This window comes from Chiloscyllium plagiosum, unplaced genomic scaffold, assembly GCF_037043375.1.
Source record: "Chiloscyllium plagiosum isolate Xiang-an unplaced genomic scaffold, Cpla_swu_hap1 HiC_scaffold_31, whole genome shotgun sequence".
In the NCBI taxonomy this organism is placed as follows: Eukaryota; Metazoa; Chordata; class Chondrichthyes; order Orectolobiformes; family Hemiscylliidae; genus Chiloscyllium; species Chiloscyllium plagiosum.
Window position 1 is genome coordinate 30,582,059 of NW_028270169.1, and position 21,780 is coordinate 30,603,838.

Genomic DNA, 21,780 nt, shown 5'->3' on the forward strand with positions numbered 1-21,780 from the left:
ACGAGTTGGACCGAAGGGTCTGTTTCCATGCTGTATATATCAATGACTCTGTGACATCCCAGATGGCCTCCTGTTTCTAGAACTGCAATTTCCCCTCCCATCTGATCAACGATGCCCTCCAGTGCATCTCCTCCACTTCCTGCACCTCCACCCTTGAACCCCACCCCTCCAACCACAACAAGTATAGAACCCACTGGTCCTCACCTTCTACCCCAATCTCTAGATACTGCACATTATCCTTCACCATTTCAGCCACTTACACCCAGAGACATATTTCCTTCCCCTCTGTTCCACAGAGATCATTCCCTCTGTGACTGCCTCATTAGGTCCATGCCCCACACCAACCCACCCTCCACTCCAGGCACCTTCCCTAGCTGCCACAAGAGGTGTAAAACCTGCACCCATACCACCTCCCTCACCTCCATCCAAGGCCCCAAAGGATTGATTCACATCTGGTCGAGATTTTCCTGCACGGTCAACCCACCTCATCTACTGTGTCCATTGCTCTCCTCTACATTGGGGAGACAGAACACCAACTTGCGGAATGTTTCAGGGACATCTCTGGTACACAACAACCCCACCGCCCCATTGCCGACCACTTCAACTCTACCTCACACTCCCCCAAGAACATGCAAGACCTGGACTTCTTACGTCACCAAATCCACGCCACCTGACAACTCAAGGAAGAATGCCTCATCATCTGTTTTGTCCCCCTTTAACCACACAGCATCAACATTGACTTCAGTAGTTTCCAAGTCTCCCACCGCCCTCCCCACCTCATCCCAGATCCTACTCTCCAACTCAGCACCACCCTGTTGACCTGATCTACCTGTCCATCTTCCTTCTCACCTATCTGCTCTGCCCTCCCCACTGACCAATTATAATCACTCCTCCACCTGCATCCACATATTGCTTTCCTGGCTACCTCCCCCCAGCCCCACCCTCACCATCTTATTTATCTCTCATCCCTTTCCCCCCCACATTCCTGATGAAGGACTTATGCCCGAAACGTCTACTCTCCTGTACCTCAGATGTTCCCTGACCTGCTGTGCTTTTCCAGGGCCACACTTTTTGACTTTGTGATTTAATGTCCAGCACAGCTGCAGTGATAATGTAAGTACGTAGGTGTGGGATTAGATAGACTGCTTAAGGTAGCCTGAGTGTATTGGGTTTGGCAGTGATGGGGTGGGGGGGGGGGGGGGGGGGGGAGTGTTCAGTATTGGCAGGAATTCAGGCGAGCAGTGGGCAGTATCAGGACGGCGTGGAGTTATGTTGGTTTTGGGAGAGTGTGATTGGGGTTGTCAGGGGTATGAGAGAGATCAGGAGAGGTGTAGCTGGGTGTCTGTGGGGGAGCTTCAGCTTAATAATTATCCAGGAGTTCAACTAAACTTTTAATCATCTAACTTTTACAGGGTTAATCGCAGTGAAACCATCCAATTTTTCCAACATTTATGGACTCTTCCTGAGAGTTGCAAGCGACTGGTTTCTTCATCTTCCAGGGCAAATCCCATGGAATATGAGATTTCAGTCTGTGCTGCCTTAACAAATATCTGGCAATGTACAGTATATAACTAGAATTGTGTGTTTAATTCCCCCAGACTGATCTGTATCTCTACACCAGCATTACCAAAGAAAAAGAGACAATGGTGAAGAGTTGGAATGGAATAGGTTTGGGGACAGGCAGTTAAAGGATCAACTGTATATTATTGACAATATTGCAGTGCGAGATTCCTGCGACGTGCCCCAGAATGACTCTGAGCTTCTTCCCAGGGTAGTACATGAAACACAGCCTGATCAGAGGGCGAGGCTACGTCTGCGCGTTGAGGATGTATGATGACAGGGATTCCACAGCAAACAGCTTCATGGTGCAGATAAGAAACCGCGGATACAGCCGGCAGCCGCCAACACCATCGATGTGGGCACAGAGGAGGTGGAGCGTCGCAAGATGAGCTGCAGCCTTTAGGAAGTAATTCTCTCCCTCCTTACTTTTTGCAGCAGCAGTTTTTTGCACATACACACTGCACAAGGCGAGAGTGATGGTGGTTATTTCAGAAGAGAAGGGAAGCGAACAGTCGGATGATACAATGTCAGGCTCCGATTCAGTAGACGGCGTTAGGAAGCCAGCTGCCAACCGACCTACGAATACCCTGACCGTGCAAGAGGTGAGGACGATGCTGCATTGTAGAAGCTGCGGTTCTGGTGGTTTTTGCGCTGACTGCACTGACCTGCATTCTTTCAGTGCTGAGGTTTTACCAATGAATGGATATCTCTCTAATTATCCACATTCGTCCAGAGTGGATCAGGCTCCATTTGGAGAAGACGTTTCACACAAATAGCAGCTACCTCCATGCTGTTAACAGAAAGCCCGTTTCTTACTGGCCCAGTTACCTCCTCGTTCCTCTTGGGTAAAAACAGTTCGGCAATGCTACCCTCATCATTGGATAAGCCCGCTGTCAATCTTAATCTTTATTGTCGACATCAGCTCTGTTTGACCTGAAATTGGATTGCTAAATATCTGTTATCCTTCTGCAACTGTTGTATCATGTGGTGACTGTGAATATTTCAGTTAAAATTATTAAAGTTTTTAAAAAGTTTTCCAGCAAATTATCCCGAGCTATGTTAATGAATCTTACTTTTCAACCATTGTTGAAGTTAAATTGTAAATTTAGAATCATATGTGGGGGCTGGAGGGTGGTGGTAGAGAAATGCCAGGGAAACACAAGTTCAAATACAAAACTTCTCAATTGAATATAGGAGGCTTGATCAGTAAGTTCAAAAATTGTTGAGATGGTAAGTAGAAGAATAGCATTCAATTACAGACGGATAGAGAATGACTAGTCAGATAGGCTGATCAGTGTCAAATGGAATTCAATCTGGATGAATGTGAGGTGATACACTTGGGCAAGACAAACAAGGCAAGGGAATACATGATGAACTCGCACACTGGGAAGCAGCAAGGAGCAGAGGGACCTTTCGTGTTTATGTAGATATCAGGTCAGGTGGTTAAGAAAATGTGTGGAGAGTTGCCTATATTAGCCAAGGCATAGAGTTTAGGAGCAGGGAGATAATACTGGAGGGTATAAAACATTGGTTATGCCACAATGGGAACATTTGTGTAATTCTGGAATTCACATAACTGTATAGGAGGGATGATAGCACTGGAAAGGGTGCAGAGGGGATTCACCATGATGTTGTTTGGGCTGGAGAGTTGATATGAAGAGTGATTGATAGACTGGGGTTGGTATCCTTAAAGCAGAGAAGATTGAGATGGGACATGATTGAGATGTGTAAAATTATGAAGGGCAAATATAGGGTAGACAAGAAGAAACTTTTCCCCTTGGAGGAATCCGTGACCGGGGGCATAGATTTAAGGGAAGGACATTTAGAGGAGATGGGAGGAAAAAGGCTTTATCACCCAGAGAGTGTTGGGAGTCTGGAGCTCACTGATGGTAAGGGTGGTAGAGGTAAAAACTCTCGCAACATTTAATAAGTATTTAGGCATTCTTAATCAGGAAGGCAAAGAGAGGACATGAGATTGCATTATCCTTCACTTTATTTGCCAAGGCTAAGAGATTTTACAAGTACATTAACAGCAAGATAACAACTAGAGAGAGGAGAACCCCTTAAAGATCAAAGAGATTGTCTATGTATTGAACTCTGGAGATGGGAGATATGTTTAATGAATATTTCATGTCAGTGTTTACTGTGGAGAAATAAATATTGATGTTTTGAAAATAGTTCACATTATAGAAGAGGTAATGCTGGAGGTCTTAGAAAATGCAAAAGTGGATAAATCTCTGGGACCTGATCTAGAGAATGCTTGGACTTTGTGGGAAGTTACAGATGAAATTGTGGCACCCCTTGCAGAAATATTTGTTTTATCCGTAAATACATGAGATACTGAAAGACTGGAGAGTGGCTAATGTTATGCCTTTGTGTAAGAAGGGAATGTAAGGAGAAGCCTACTAACTATAGACCTGTGAGCCTGACTTCAGTGGTGGATAAGTTGTTGGAGATGATTCTGAAAGATTAGGATTTATATACATTTGGAGAGGCAAGGAATGATTAGGGATAGTCAGCATGGTTTTGTGTGAGGGAAATTGTGTTTAACAATTGTAATTGAGGTTTTTTGAGGAAGTGACCAAGCAGATTGAGGGCGGAGCAGTAGCACATTGTTTACTTGGATTTTAGTAAAGCCTTTGACAAGGTTGCGCATGGCAGACTAATTAATAAAGTTAGATCATATAGGATTCAGTGTGAACTTGCCAATTGGGTATATAATTGGTTTAATGATAGGAGACAAAGAGTAATGGTGGATGGTTGTTTTTTGGGACTGGAGGCCTGTGACCAATAGTGTTCCACAGGAATCAGTGCTGGGTCCACTTTTGTTTGTCATTTTATATAAATGATTCAAATGAGAATATAGAAAACATGGTTAGTAAGTTTGTGGGTGATACCAAGATTGGTGGTATAGTAGACAGTGAAGAAGGTTATCAAAGATTACAAAGAGATCTTGATCAATTAAGTCATTGGAGTGAAGAGTGGCAGATGGAGTTTAATTTAGATAAATGCTAGGTATTGGATTTTTAAAAATAAACAAAGACAAAATTTATACAATTAAAAGTAAGGCCTTGGTAGTGTTGTAGAACAGAGGGATCTGGGGCTCAGGTACATAGTAATCTGAAGTTTGCATCACACATAGATAGGGTGGTTATGAAGGTTTTAGCACACTTGCCTTCATTGCTCAGACCTTTTGAGTATAGGAATTGGGATGTCATGTTAAGATCACACAGGACACTGGTGAGGCCTCTCACAGATTAATGTGTCCAGTTCAGGTTGCCCTGTTATAGGAAGAATATTATTAAGCTGGAGAGGTTTCAGAAGAGGTTTACCAAGATGTTGTGTGAAATGGAAGGTTTGAGTTGTAAAGAGAGACTGGATAGGCTGGGACTTTTTTCACTGGAGTGTAGGAGGTTGAGAGGTGACCTAATAGAGGGTTTACAAAATCATGAGGGGTATAGATAAGGTGAATAGCAGGTCTCTTTTCCCTAGGGTGGGGAACATTAAGACTAGGAGACATTTTTAAAGTGAGAGGAGAAAGATTTTAAAAAGATATGGGGGGGCATTTTTTTATGCAGAGAGTGGTTAGTGTGTGGATTGAACTTCCACAGGAACTGATGGATGTGGGTACAGTTACAAAGTCTAAAAGAAATTGAGATAGGTACGTGAATAAGAAATATTTGGAGGGATGTAGGCCAATTGCAGGCAGGTGGTACTGGTTTAGTCTGAGATTATGGCCGGCATGGATTGGTTAAACTGAGGGGTCAGTTTCCATGCTGTATGACTCTATGACTCTAGATGTGCGCTTTCAATGTTGTGGCATACAAGTCCATGGGCGAAGTGCTGAAAAATGGGATTAGAATAGTTAGGTCATTGTTTCGACCAGTGCAGATGCGATGGGCTGATAGACCATTTTCTGTGCTGCAGATTTCTGACTCTGACCCTGAACTGATTAGATTTTCAGTCTGCTGTGATAATGATAATCATCAGCTTTATGTGAAAAAAGCAAATGTTTTAATACGTTTCTGTGATGTTAGTGATTTCTCCATATTAGGTTGTGACACTTCATGAGTTGAGGAAAAATGTGTTATTAGTTACATTTTTCCAGAACTTATGCTATAAATTGTATAAATTCTAAGCAAACATTCACTGTTGCAATATGTTCTATATCGAAAATAATTGATATTAAATGAAGTATACAAGGAAATTATAGGCGCCGACATTGTGACATTCGAAAACTTGCTTGATTCAGGGATTGATAACTTGGATCTAGTCAGTGTCATGTCATTATTCCTGGAGAGTAGGAGTGACAAAACAGGAAATTATGGTCCAACTAGCCTAATAGCTGTGATGGGAAAGTTATTAGAACCTGGTATTCAGGACAGAGTTACTGAACTATTGAACAAATATCAACTAATCAGAAAGAGTCAGCATAGGTTTACAAGACAGAAGTCATTTTGAGAAGCATGGTTGATTGTTTTGACATATAAATGTTGTAGCAAGGTAAATAAGGAAATATTTATAACTAATGTATATATGGAATTTCAGAAAGCAATTGAAAAGATTCTGCAAATGACTGTTTGTAAAAATGAGTGTATCAGATCAGAAGCCAGCTCTTTCAGTGAATCGGGAATTGGCTATGATGTAGGAAATAGAACAAGGAATAATGGGCATGTGCTCAAATTAGCAGGATATAACTAGACATGTCCAGCGGGGATCTGTACTTAGGACTCAGCTTTTGCACTACATTTATAAATGACTTGAATGAAGGAATAGAGAGCCAGATATCCACATTTGCAAAAATCACTACATTAAATGACATAATAAATATCACAGATGGGACCCGAAAGTTGTTAAAGGACATATAAGTGTGTGAGGATTAAATTAGTGACTGCAATGGTGGCAGATGGAATTCACTGTTGGAAAATGTGAAGTCATGCACTTGTGTATGCACGAAAGTCAATCAAAATATTTTGCAAATGATGAGAAGCTAGGAACTGTGAAGCATTAGACAGATTTAGGGGTCCAAGTACAAAAATCTTTGAAACCAATTGGGCATTTACAAGCTAGAATGAAAAAGGTACTTATAACCTAGGCCTTTGGCTGAAAGGAGCTGGATACAAAAGGATGGAAGTTAGGTTACAGCTATGTGGAGTTTGAGTGTGGTGTCGTGTATTTAGTTAAGAGAATACACTTCAGGAAGGATTTATTGGTCTTGGAGCCTTGCAGCACCAATTCACATTCTAAAATACAAGATTGATGAAGTTTTGGGGCAAAGATCTTAACAGTTAGAAAAGGTGGATATGTGAAGTCAAGACACAAATCTAATCAAGTAGTGGAATTGTTTTGATCTGATTGCCTTAATCCCATTCCTATTTTCCTCTGTATAAAAAAATGCTCTTCTAGAACATTTATATGTAACATTAGTTACTATAATCTATGAAGGTACAATTACTCTTGTGAAGTTACAACACCGGTAACAAGAGTTAGCAACAAAAAAAACTGCAAATGCTGGAATCCAAAGCAGACAGGCAGGAAGCTGGAAGAACGCAGCAAGCCAGGCAGCATCAGGAGGTGGAGAAATCGATGTTTCATGTGTAACCCTTTTCAGGACTGGGGGTGGGTGTGGGGGAGCTGCAGATAAAGGGGGTGGCGGGGACAGGGTGGTGATCGGTGAAGACAGTTAGAGGGTACGGCCTGGTTGGTCAATGGGGGGAATGAATCTGGTTGGTGGAAGGGAGGGGGAGGTGCTGAGAAGGGAGTTGGGGGATAGGGCAGGAGATTATTTGAAATCAAAGAACTCAATGTTGAGTCCTCCGGGCTGTAGGGTGCTCAGGCAGAAGATAAGGTGTTGTTCTTCCAATAGGAGCTGTGGTTTGTTTTGGCAATAGAGAAGGATGGTCATGTCAGAAAGAGAGTGGTTGAGGGAATCGAAATGGTCGATGACTGGGAGGCCCAGTCAGCCCCTGCAGACATGGCTGTGATGCTGGTGAGCAACTCCCTGAGTTTATGTTCGGTCTCCCTGATGTAGAGAAGACCACATCGGGAGCACCTGATGCAGTAAACTAGGTTGGAAGAGAGGCAGGTGAACCTCTGTCTCACCTGGAAGGACTGTTTGGGTCCCTGCATGGAGGTGAGGGGGGTGGTGTACTGGCAGTTTTTGCATTTTTTCCGGTTGCACAGGAAGGTACTTGGTGGTTCAGTGACAGGGGTGATGTAAACCAAGGACTGTCAGAGGGAATGGTCTTTGCAGAAGGCAGAGACGGGTGGGCAGGGGAAGATGTTCTTGGTGATGGGGTCTATTTGGAATTGGCAGAAGTGTTTGAGGATAATACGTTGCATGTAGGGACTGGTGGGGTGGTAGGTGTGGATAAGGGGGCTCTGTCTTTATTGGGAGAGGCGGTGTTTAGAGTGGTGGAGCAGGAAATGGAGGTGGTGTGGTGGAAGGCTGTCTGAATGAGGGAGGGTGGAAAAGCCCGTTGTTAAAAATAAGTGGACATCTGGGATGCTTGCAAGTGGAAAGTCTCCTCATCCGAGCAGATACGGCAGAGACAGAGGAATTGGGAGAATGGGATGGAGGTCTTGCAGGATACTGTGTGAGGAGGTGTAGTCCAGGTGTTTATGGGAGTCTGTAGGTTTGTTGTAGAAGTCCGTCTGGAGACTTTCACCAGAGATGTAAATGATATGGTCATGAAAGGAGGGGGAAGTGTCCGAGATGGACCAAATGAATTTGAGGGCGGGTGGAAGTTGTACAAGAGTGGAACAAGAGTTAGCGACAGATTTCAAAATTCAAAGGTGCATTTCCATTTTTCCATAGGTACAACAGTTCTACTGTGTTTACTGAAGTTAGGATCTCCAACATTAATATTTTCCTAAATTTGAAATTTAACTATCCCCAATGTTATGGGGAATCTCACCAGAATGTAGTGTTTGAGGTTGTTAAGGTTATGACAGTGTCCTCGGCTTTATTAACAATGGCGTCGAGTACAAGAGCACGGTCATGTTGAATTTATGTAAAACACTTGATAAACCTCAGCTGGAGTACTGTACACAGTCCTGGGCATTATCATAAAAAGGTGAATGCTTTGGAGAGTGTGCAGAGGCGATGTCCTTGAAGAGAAGACAGCTGAGAGGACATTTGGTAGAGATTTGGTGGAGGCAAGATAAATTAAGGCGTAAAAGAGGACAGTGGATAATTCTTTGGATTGAAATATGTGCAAAGCTATGGGTAGAAAGCAGAAGATTAGCACTAGGTAATGAGTTCTTTTGAATAGCCAGGGCAAGCATGATAGACTGAATGGCTTCCTTTTGTGCTGCAACAACTCTGTGATGGGGGTCAATCCAGGTAACTCATTCAGGAACGAGGATATAATTTGAGAATAGAAAATGGGCAATTTTGAAGACTTTTCCATTAAGCTTTGTGAAATACAGAACAATATTTGAGCTTATTTATTAAAAAAATAGAAATGTGATGAGAAGGCAGAGAATTAAACTGAGAATGAACAAAACAGGAATTATTGAAATGTGTTGAAATTATTTTAAAATTCTATATAAAACTTTTAAAAAGCTTTTGCCTGTGTACACTTCCTGGCAGCGTTTCCTTTATGATTTCATTTGTCTGTATTTATTACAGAATGTTGTCTGTCTAAACTTGTCATATTGGAGTTGCGTCCTTCCGCTCATGAAGGCTGATGCCTTATCTACATCAAGCATATGCAGCCTTTCCAGTACATCAGCGTAACTATTTTCACCATATCCATTACCTCTACAAGCTCTGCCTCTGTCAATATTATATAAGCGTCTGTGTCCTCAGTAAAAATGAATACATAGTACTTAAAAAGTATTCAATGCCATACACCTCTAAGTATGCATCAATCAATTTATCCCCAGTGGTGCCCATTCCACCTCTTATTTTCAAGCTGGTAGAAAGTGTTTGGGTTTCTTGAAATATTACATGCTATTCTGTACTTATATTCTCTCTTTGCTGGTCTTCACTAGAGACTGCAGAGAATTTATCAGATGTGCATTATACATTGTCTTTTCTTGTTTCATTCGTGTTTTATAACTCTACTGCATCCAAGAGCCCTGGTTTTGTTCAAACTGTCCCTTTTTGTTTATTGAAATGTATTTAGTTGGTACCTGAAGCATCTCTTCCTCAAATATCACCAAATGCTCTGACAAGGAGTTCCTTGTCCACCTCATTTGCCAGCATCAGATCCAGCAATGGCTTTTTCCCAGTTGGATTGAAAACATACTGGTCATGGAAGTTCTCCTGAACACATTTCAGAAAGTCCTCACTCTCTTTTACCTTCACTTAAAAAAAATCCTAATCAATAACTGAGCCATTAATGTGATTTAGTATCCCCATTCTATAAATCTGTATACGCCTGTCATTCACCTGCAGGTTTGCCCCTTTATTTTCCTTTTACTATTTGAAAGCCTTTAAGATACGTCAGTTAGTGTGTCGTGTTGTTTGTGTGTCGATCAACAATATTTGAGCTTAGTTCAAAATTGCATTATTTTTCTGTTGCCTTTGTAAGCAAGGTGGTGTTATATCAGACAAAGTGTGCTGTATGGAGCCAGCTATGTTACGAAGTATAGCAGATGAATGGATAGTTTGAATATATTGCTTATTCCGCAACAGATGAAAATGTAATTTTCTCTTCTACTTGATAATAGGTCTTGTCCCTTTATAGAAATAATCATAATAATCAATAAACAACAAATATAATATGTGGTAGCTCAAAAACAATCTGTTAGGATTGTTAAAGTGTTTTCCAACAGTCTTAATCTTTGCCTCTGTAGTTCCCAGAGGTTGTTCCACTGAATGTAGGAGGCATGTATTTCACGACAAGACTATCCACTTTGAGGCGTTATGAAGATACTATGCTGGCAGCAATGTTCAGTGGCCGGCATCATATTCCTACTGATTCAGAGGGACGTTTCTTTATTGACAGAGATGGGACCTACTTTGGGTAGGTAATAATATCATGATTGTTTCTACTTCATTAAAGAAGAACTCTTCCCACTGTAATATTTGCTTGACGTATTCAGTTTAAAAAGGGCAAATTCAAATAACTAAACAAGCTGAATTGAACTTGGTACAGAATGTTGTAGCAATGTACACTAAATATAAACTAAATTACATTTAAAAAGATTTGTTAGTGGTATTATTTACAATGACGATAACTAGAAATGTTAGTTGGTAATTCCTGTGACAGTTCTTTTGCTAAATGCACTGAATGCTGTGTTGTTGAGTCACCCAAATGTTAAAGGTGTCATTAATTTCTGTGGTTGTTATTGAACCAGCTAATCCTAACTGGGGTGCCAGCAAAGGTGCTACAATTAATTTCAGTAAGTTAAGGGGGAAAGGTAAATCAGGCAGAGTTCTTTCTCCTCATCAGATTCACTGAGACTTGTTGGAAAATATTTGCAAAAGGATGCTCAGTAAGAGTAGAGCCAGCCTTTATTATAATGCCCATGCAGTCAGTTAGTATGCGGAAAGTAGAGGAATTACGGATCTGTTGTACAGTGTCTTAGTCAGATCTCATCTGAAGGATTGCATTTAGTCTTGTGTACTGCATTTCAGGATTGCTATACTAACTTTGGAAGGGGTATAGTCTGAAAACATAGAATTAAACTAGGACTTACAGAATTAAGTTGAGAAAATATTGCATAAAATTGGCTTGAATTCCTTGACGTTGAGATGTGATCTAAATAATGTTTAAAATACTAAATCCATACTATAGAGAAACTATTTCCTCTGATTGGAGAAATAAAAACAAGGGCATATACCCTTACAATTAGAGCTAGGAAATGAAATTGGAACACATTTTTTCCCAGGTACTATCACCTGAAGCTTCTTCTTTGAATATTCTGTGAATTCTGGATCAATTGAAATTTTGAAAGTGAAGTTGTTTGTTGGGTAAGACCATGATGTGCACAGCAACCCTAACTGAATGGCAGAACTGGTTTGAGAGTTTGAATGGCCCGCTCCTCTTCATATGGCATACATACTAATCACATATAGAAAGAGCAGCTATTTGAATGAGTTGGATGAAAGCAGCTGGGGTCCATGGAAATACTTATGTTTAGAAATATTTTTCAGTTATGAACATTTTATTCTTTGAACCACATTTCACACCAACATGATACTTAATTTGTGAGAATATGTAAACTAATTAACATCTGCCAAGAATTTGACACTGATGTAGCCATTAACACATCCTGGGTTAATACATTACCTTTCTTCTGTATTCAGAGACATTTTGAATTTTTTACGAAATGATGACCTGCCACCTCGTGAGCGAGTGAGAACAGTTTACAAAGAAGCACAATATTACTCTATTGGACCACTTCTTGAGTGTCTGGATGAACTACAGCCTTTGGCTAGTGAAAAAGTGAGAAAGGCATTTTTGGACTTGCTGCCTTATTACAAAGGTAACGCTGTCTTTGCAGATATTTCTCTTTAAAAGACTGCACTAGATTGCAGATAAGGGTTGATCTTGATGAAAGTTAGATTAGGCCTGAGGGGTAAGTGACCAACTCCTGTTTCTTTTGTTTTTAATTATACAAATGTGAAATATTTTTGAAGCCAGCTGAAGTATACAAGTTGATGTCTGTGTATTTGAGGTGATGTCTTATTTGTATTTATTACTTCCTTTGGCTGCTCTCAATATTTGGAGGATCATGAAAGGAAATTTGGATCTATTTGTTTTTGCAACAGTGTATTAGCTTATTGATGCAGGATAATGCTCTTCCATTTTAGCTTTAATCCTCTTTAATGTATACTGATCACATCAAAAGGACTTTTTAGTTCAGAGTACAGTGCAGTCACTTATATAAAATTATGCAGATGTATGTACTTCATTGAATTCTTCATTTATGTAAAATGGGATTTATCAAGGCCAGTTTAAGCATTTAAGAAGAAGGTTATTGTAAAATGAAATTCAATGTCAATTACTTTCCTTCTTAACATCTCTGCTCTAACTGCTATTTTGGAAAGATAATGCAGTGTCACTGCTACTTTTAGACCAACATTTAATCTTCTCACCACATTTACTAATTGGTCTTTGTTGATTGTCTCTGAAATTCTTCTGTAGTTGACTATATCTTCTGAGCCTGCCCTATCATCACAGCAGTTTTCCATGTTTTATTTTACCCTGTGCAAGACGTGTGACTGTTTGCTGTGCACTTTCAGACCACTTGTTGAGTAATTGAAGTATTTTTAAAAATTTGGCACTTTGCCTGGTAATTACCTCACTGGTACTCGTGCCAATACTTACTACCTCATACCAATTTTGCCTGGGCACTCTTGTCACTACTACCATTGTTCACCCTTAATAACAGCTTCACTGCTGTGGCTCTTTCTGAGTTCAGATCTCACTAATGACACTTTACCCAGCACCGTTCTCAAGACTCTGTTCTTCATGGTTGTCAATCTGAGTGCCATCACATTTCACTTAACATGAGCTGAATTTTACCAAAGATTGGCTAAGTGTCAATTTTGGGGGGTTTCATGGAGGGTTTCCTGTCATGAACTCTAACACGTTATCTCATGTAATTCTCCACAGCTTGCAGCACTCCTGTACAGTGCCCAGCTCACACCAATGTGAATGCCCACAGACCACTGCTGCTAGTGCCATAATTAAACTACAGTGTACACCAGGTCAAGTGCTGTCATTCAGGAGCTCTCCCACTCATTCCCATTGTGATGAATTGCCCCAGAGATGGCTGATAGAGGCAGGTTAAAATTGTGCTATATCAACAGTGAACTGGATGCCCTGGTGAACAGGGTTACGAGGAGGACCATCCTCAGGGCTGCCAGAGGAGGCAATGGTACCTCACTCAGCCGACCTAGTTGCCACCTTGGTCAGTGCATGCTCCACAGTCTGCATTGAGCACCAAGAACTAGGATGAATGACTTTCTGTGCTCAATGAGGGTATATGTCACCACCACCTCCCTGCTACCTCACATCCCATTAACTGTGCTAACTGCACCTACCTCTCATTGGGGTGGATGCTCTACCCCTTTCGAAATTAAGTGCAATATCTTCCCTCACTTATGCTCATCCCTGTATCCTGACACATTGCTAGACCTGCATAACTCTCTGTGCTGCCTACTAACTCACTCAGGACACCCCCCCCCCCCCCCCCCCCCACCTTCCTCAGCACTAACAGCTGAGTCAGTCACTTTCATCTCACTCAATCCCTCCCTTTGTCTCAATTCTGGAGAGAACTGCCCATAGTGGAGCCAGAGGAGCCAAGATGGACAATGGGGTTCCTTACCCAAAACAAGAAGAGAAACCTGTCTTTAGAGGGAGACGGCCAGGACCACTCTTGTGGAGATGCTGAGACCTCCATCCCCCGGCAACCAAATTACATTCATTGCCGAGTACTGTGCTCCTCCCCATTACCAGCGCTTAGAATGTACTCTCAGCATGCCCTAATCTCCACCCCAATTTTACAACTCTTTCTCTCACTCTCATCTTCTGTGACATCTGTGCTGTCTGTTCCCTGAAGACAGCAGCCCCTCCAAATTTCATATCCTCCACATTTTGAGGAAGAAGCCACAGATTTCCCCGCAGTATCTTCCATCAAGGCTGCCTCATCAGCTCACATTTTGACACCTCACCACATGCTTTAGAAGAATACAGTTGAGAGTACATTTTGGTGGGCACACCACTGTCACATCTCTGCAGCTGGTTCGAGCAACAAACACCACAGGCCACTGGCACTTAGAGGACTGTCAGAGACGAGGCATCTGATTAGCCTGAGCCAGGAGAGGACTCTATCATGTTGGTCAGTCACAATTTCATCCAAATGCCCAAGCTGAACAGGAGCATCAGACCGTTTGTTGGAGGAAGTGGGCAAACTGACTTCAAGGTTGGTGGAAACCTCCAATGTTATCTGTACCAGGTTGCCTCTGGCATGTGAATGTCTGGCTGCCTCCATGGACCAGTTGACAGCTACCATGGAGAGTTAGTGTCTGCTGGATATGAATACAGACCCTCACTCCAACTCTTTAGCCATTGGTGCTCAGGACTAACAGCAGGCGAGAGGGTTGTGAAGAATTTTCCCTTTCTCCAGGTTCCACTTTCTCACACAGAGAAAGGATGGGACCAGCCAGAGAGGGAACCACATACACATCCTCCAGAAGATTCTCAGGACTTTCCACAGGTACCAAGGGCCACCACCCCTGCCCTGCACTCTCAGCCACTACCACCATCCTGCCACTTACAACCACCACCCTGCCACTCTCAACTACCACCCCCATCCTACCACTCACAACCACCACCCCCCCACCCTGCCACTCACAACCACTACCCCCACCCTGCCACTCTCAACCATCACCCGTGCCCTGCTACTCTTAACCACCAACCCCCGCCACTCTCAACCACCATCTCCCACCTGCCACTCTCAACCACCACCCCTGCCCTGACACTCTCAACCACCACCACTACCCTGCCACTCTCAACCACCATCCCCACCTTTCCACTCTCAACCACCACAACTACCCTGCCACTCTCAACCACCATCCCCACCCTGCCACTCTCAACCATCACCCCAACCCTGCCACTCTCAACCACCACCCTGCCACTCTCAACCACTACCCCCACCCTGCCACTCTCAACCACCACCCTGTCACTCTCAACCACTGCCCCCACCCTGCCACTCTCAACCACCACCCTCACCTTGCCACTCTAAACCACCACCCAGCCCTGTCACTCACAACCACTACCCCCACCCTATCACTCTCAACCACCACCCTCACCCTGCCACTCTCAACTACCACCCCCACCCTCTCACTCTCAAACATGTGGGAGTTAAAGCCAAGGAGGGTGATCCTGCAAATGAGTAGGGCACACCAGATAGCTTAACAATCTCGCCAGAATGCCCCTGGGTTGTGTGCCAAAACCCCTGGCTAACAGACCCCATGAGAGAGCTGCAGGCTACCTCTACCCGAGATGCGGAAATTGGAACTGTTCCTGGGCATAATGGAGGGGAAGGGGAAAGTAAACCTTTTGAGATCATATATATCACATGGATGACATTATATCTGAAATACGTTCTTACATGTTTAAATATAGGTTCAATTTTTATCATGAGCAGAGGACTCAACCATCATTTTAGCTGTAACTACAAGAATGAAGGTAGAGAAATGAGTCAATGTTAGCACCATATCTGTTTCACTTTATCTTCGTGACAGCTATCCTGTACATAATGCCCATATGAGCATGATTGAATGAGGGGACATCAGATGTTGTGAAGATTTCCATCCATCTGTCACCTTACCTTTATTTAAACAGAATAAACCATGTTGGAAGAACAAAGCAATAAGGTGTGCTCACAATTGGGATTATGCAGGGGATGTTGACATCAGGAGCTTCAAAACATTTACAGTCAGTGAAAGATGACTTCACACAATTAATTCAACTGAACGAGACTCACAAAGAAGTCCTGCACGTTGCTTTGGCCAATATTTCTGTGCTGCATGATACTAGAGGAGCTGTTCTGTTTGAAGAATATCCATAGGTTCATTCTTGGCACAATGCTGCAGTTCTCCCGTATCCTCATCGTCCACCCCATAGCCACGGTGCATTGTTCAGTTGTCTGGAGCAGAGATTCTGAGGATTGAGTGGCATCCTCTTTCTGGATGGTATGGATACAAAGTGTCAGACATGAGATGACTGGAAGTCTGATGTCAAGGGGCCATCTATGTTTTTTGTTTTTCCCAGACAAAGAATGTGTTGTGTTGTGAATTCACTGGATAGCATGATGTGACCTTCTGATCTCCATCCGTGGACAGATTATTGTGTCACTTCCCGTCTGCACAGCATTCCATGGAAGGCTGAGATGTAGTGAGCATCCAAGTAGGCACAAAGTAAGTGAGTGCTAAGAGGCCAATCAAGAGCCCTCAGATGCACCCTGGTCCAATCCATGAGTGGATTGGACTTGGGTACTTGTCCCTTAGGACAAGTGGAGAAAGTGAGGTCTGCAGATGCTGGAGATCAGAGCTGGAAATGTGTTGCTGGAAAAGCGCAGCAGGTCAGGCAGCATCCAGGGAACAGGAGAATCGACGTTTCGGGCATAAGCCCTTCTTCAGGAATGAGGAAAGTTTGTCCAGCAGGCTAAGATAAAAGGTAGGGAGGAGGGACTTGGGGGAGGGGCGTCGGAAATGTGATAGGTGGAAAGAGGTCAAGGTGAGGGTGATAGGTCAGACTGGGGTGGGGGCGGAGAGGTCGGGAAGAAGATTGCAGGTTAGGAAGGCGGTGCTGAATTTGATGGATTTGACTGAGACAGGGTGGGGGGAGGGGAAATGAGGAAACTGGTGAAATCCGAGTTCATCCCTTGTGGTTGGAGGGTTCCTAGCCAGAAGATGAGGCGTTCTTCCTCCAACCGTCGTTTTGTTGTGGTCTGACGATGGAGGAGTCCAAAGACCTGCATATCCTTGGTGGAGTGGGAGGGGGAATTGAAATGTTGAGCTACAGGGTGATTGGGTTGGTTGGTCCGGGTGTCCCAGAGGTGTTCTCTGAAACGCTCCGCAAGTAGGCAGCCTGTCTCCCCAATATAGAGGAGGCCACATCGGGTGCAGAGGATGCAATAGATGATATGTGTGGAGGTGCAGGTGAATCTGTGGCGGATATGGAAGTTTCCTTTGGGGCCTTGGAGGGAGGTGAGGGGGGAGGTGTGGGCGCAAGTCTTGCACCTCCTGCGGTTGCAGGGGAAGGTGCCGGGACAAGTGACCTGGCAGCTGCATTATAATTAAAGGTGCTAGAATGCTGTAAACTACAGTTTTGAAATAGAGAATTAATTCTATATGAATCAGAGTTGTGCATGAAAACCATAAAAATGACTGGCCCCAGCCCATATCATTTAGGAGTTGGGAACATTTAGCCTTCTGTTGTTCTCCATGATGCTCACTTCATAACTTATTCAAAAGGAAGAGAAATATTCATTGTATTTTGTGTACAGGACAATAAATTCTGTTACAAATGATTCCCCTTTAAATATGGTTCATTTCAGAGTTTTGAATTAAAATTGACATTCTTTCCCTAAATATTGGAGTGTCATGATGGTTCAGTGGTTAGCGCTGCTGCCTCACAGTGCCAGGGACCAAGGTTCAATTCCAGCCTTGGGTGACGATCTGTGTGGAGTTTGTCCATTCACCCCGTGTCTGTGTGGGTTTCCTCTGGGTGCTCTGGTTTCCTCCCACTGCAAAGAAATGCAGGTTAGGTGGATTGGCCATTCAAAATGACCTGTAGTGTCCAGGGATATGTAGGCTAGGTGGATTAGCTTTGGGAAATGCAGGGTTACAAGGCTAGGGTAAGGGGTTGAGTCTGGGTGGGATGCTGTTTAGGGAGCCAGTGTGGACTTGTTGGGCCGAATGGCCTGTTTCCACACTGTAAGGATTCTATATAAAAATATATGAATCTTAATGCGAAAACAGACATAGCAAAAATATATAAAACTATCTATTTCTACTTCAGTTATGAATATATAGATGTAAAATTGTAAGATTGGAAAAAAAAAGTGATGAAACTGTTCTTGCTTTGGAAAATTAGCTGATTAATCCGAGAGTTTCAAATTACATTCAGGTGTACCTTACAGTTTTTTTAGGATCTCGAGGCTGCTTGCTAAAAATAGGAGTCTCATAAATAATTAAATACTGTGGTCCCATGATATAAAATATCCAAGTTGCTTACAGCCCATGAACCACTAATAAGAGCGATGTTTAGAAGAGGCCTAGGTGAGTTTTTAGATAACTCTTAAGGTTTAAAGATTTCTTTGTCGGTTAGAAGGGCCAGGGAGCAGTAAAAGGCAAAAAAGAAATTTGCGTTTAAAATTTTGAACATGGGAATTAAATATTATTCAGAATTTTAAGTTATACAAGTATTTCTGAAAAATTTGTATTGTAACAGGAAGACAAGCTGATTATATTTCCCAAATAGTTAATATGTTGCTCTATATCTCATCATGTGAGTAATGCATCTAAAGATTATGAATGAAGTGAAAGGTTACACCGGCTTGGGAATGAATGCCATTTTTTGGCAAATGAAAATGAGAAATGTATTTTCTTTCTTTCCGTACCAATAAGGATTGATGATAAAACTTCCTTAAATTTTTCAAAAAACAGTTAACCAAAGTTGTGTTGTATGTTTTCAGTATTTTTCACTTTTGCTTCCTTTCATTAACAGAGAATTTGGAAAGAATAATTGATATTGCAAAACAAAGAGCAATTCAACGAAAGGCAAGATTTGCAAAGTTGAAGATTTGTGTTTACAAAGAGGAGATGCCAGTTACACCATACGAACGCCCTCTGTACAACTCATTACGTTTTGATAGAAGTGAGAATGAGACAAAACTCTTTGAACATCACTGTGAAGTTGATGTATCATTTGGCCCTTGGGAAGCCATTGCTGATGTATACGACCTTCTTCACTGCATCGTGACAGACTTAGCAGACAGAGGAATTACAGTAGATCACCAATGTATAGGTGTTTGTGATAAGCATCTGATAAACTGTTACTACTGCAAACGCCCAATTTATGAATTCAAGATTACCTGGTGGTAAATAACATTTTTAATAATTTTTAGTTTCATAATTATTTGAAATCACATTATGATGGGAGTAGTTTTGCAATTTACTTTATTAATAATCTTGTGGCACAGTGGTACTGTCCCTACCTTTGGACTGAGTTCAAGTCTGAACTCCGGATATGTGTATGGCCTTGGAATTATGTTATAACATCTCTAAACCGTCTGATTTGAAAAAAATTATTATTGACAGCAAGAAAACTTAGATATATTAAGCACCTGGCTGCCCACAACATCTTGGAGCAAGGCAAGATTAGTAAGCTGCATTTCAACTTGGAGTTTTAGCGTAACCTTTTTCATGCTGATGAGTCTGAATGATTAATATAACATCGAGCTTGTTGTCATGAATAAGATTGTAATCATACTCAAGGTGCAGTAGCATTTAACAGTCACTTTAGGGGCATTTAGTGCATTTTTCTTTGTCTCCTGTCAGAAAAGTCAAATCGTTTGCTTATATTTCTCCAGGTAATTACTGTATTATTGTGTATAATTAAATTAATAACTGACATTTACATAGTATTTCTTGTACCAACAACTCTCCATGATTAAACCTTCACAGATTAGATACTGGGATAGTTTGGGTCAATATATTTTCATCATTGACCTCGATCAAGTTAAGTAACCAGAAAGCACAGTAAATATCTGAGGTTTTCATGTTTGAAGCTGATATTGTTTGACTCTATGTTGCACTTTAAAAATTATTTTCAAGCTTACTCAGAATTTGAATAGCTGCTAGAAGTTGTACTCGGACACTTTAGGCATAAGTTCCTAATTTCTGGAATGGTAGACAATAGTATTTCATACAGTATATCATTTGCTAATTTCAAAAACGTGAATAAAAACATAGCAATGAATTATTTTGATTCAGCTAGCTCCCCACCCATCCGACTGCTATATTTACTGGTTACAGTGTTATGACACATAAGGCCGACAGGCCAAACCAAATCAGCTTTCATATCCCTGGGTTTGTAACACAGTAAAATTAAAACATCCAAAGACCCTCAAAATCACTCAATTGTTCCCAACCAGACCTTATAAATAGCAGACATCAGACACCAAATGTATACTGAAACAAAAACCTTACTGATTTATTATTAATAATACAACTTTAGCAGAACATAGATAAACAACAAGGTGATCCACTTAATATCCACAATCTAAGCCCAATCTTCTTTAAACACCAAGCCCACTCATCCACAATTGGACAGACAGACACAATTAATGGATAAATTAAAGTAAAATAAAGAATTGTAGTTTGCCAGTTAATGGTTTTAAGGTGTGTAATAGGCCTTCATAACTCCTTGAACAATGTGTTGTATACCCACTGAATAGCATTGTACATTGCTTGAATTCCTAAGTCACTGATTCATGTAAACACCTTTTGCAGACCGCTGGAAAATTTTACTTGTGTCCTACAGATTGAGGTTCTTTCCTCAAAACCTTCAATAAATATTTCACTGGGTATAAAACTAGAGAGAATAATATTCAAAACAGCTTTTTGTCCATGAGCTTTCACAGCCTTCTGGCCAAAACCCCAAGCAAACCAGTTCACTCTATGGTTTCCCTTTTTTTTCAACATTCGTTTTGATTGGCTGGCCAGCATCACTCAATCCATGGTGACCCATTCAACATCTAGCCAGCTATCAATCTCTGAGCAACATATCTCAGTTGAAAAGTCTGTCATGGTACTGGAAAATTATTACCCACAATTATCTTTCCAGGCCAGTTCCTATAAACAAAAACAAATTTGTTTGCTGTCTCTTCTTTCCCAAAAGCTGCTGCTTGAAGTTCAAAGTTTGATTCTCAGCTTCAGCTCACAGTTTCAAACCAAAAATGATAATAGAGTGAAGGTCTCAATAGCAGTCACTTAAGGATACTTAAATTCTGAGTGTCTGTTTTGCTAAAAAATATTTATTCATAGAAAAGACGAATTTACAACAAATACTCTTCAGTTGTTTGGTGCTGTGATTTTGAAATACAGAAATTATTTTCTTTTTGCATCTTTTGAGATAAAGTTTAATATGGGTGTCTAAAAGTGTTCATATGTGTAGATATATATCTAGTTTTAATTCTGTAACCAATAAGCGGGATTTTCAGTCACAATTTGCTCTCATATAGACCATTAACAGCATTTGAGACAGTATAATTTCTGCCTCTGAAATTCCAGGGGAATTCTGATAATAGCAGAACCACTGGAGGAATGGTTGGTATTCAGCCAGTTTCTAAGGAGGTTCTGCATAACGTCTGAAGGCATGGAATGCACTGCCAGTGGTGATGATAGTGTCAAATACATTCGGGACATATAAGTGACTCTTGGATATTGACATGGATGATAGTAAAATGAAGGCTACATAGGTTACTTTGATCTTAGAATAGAATAAAAGGTCTGTACAACGCTGAGGGCTGAAGGGCCTGTACTGTGCTGCACTGTTCTATGGTCTATGTTCGAGGAGAAAGTGAGGACTGTAGATGTTGGAGATCAGTCGAAGCATGTGGTGCTGGAAATGCACAGCCAGTCAGGCAGCATCCGAAGAGCAGGAGAGTTGACGTTTCGAGCATAAGGTCTTCATCAGGAAATGGACCAAGGGGGCTGGGGCTGGGGGATAAGGGGGCTGGGAATGT

General features: G+C 41.8%; 1 protein-coding gene across 1 annotated transcript; it reads left to right on the top strand.

The window, feature by feature from the left end:
• The first annotated feature begins 1,680 nt into the window (after positions 1 to 1,680).
• kctd7 (potassium channel tetramerization domain containing 7) lies at positions 1,681 to 21,688 on the top strand. The gene is made up of 4 exons (XM_043718536.2): positions 1,681 to 2,162; positions 10,366 to 10,535; positions 11,822 to 12,000; positions 18,759 to 21,688. Exons 1-4 carry the CDS (start codon positions 2,037 to 2,039, stop codon positions 19,133 to 19,135), a joined length of 852 nt encoding a protein of 283 aa, XP_043574471.1. The 5' UTR covers positions 1,681 to 2,036; the 3' UTR covers positions 19,136 to 21,688.
• Positions 21,689 to 21,780: the final 92 nt, after the last annotated feature.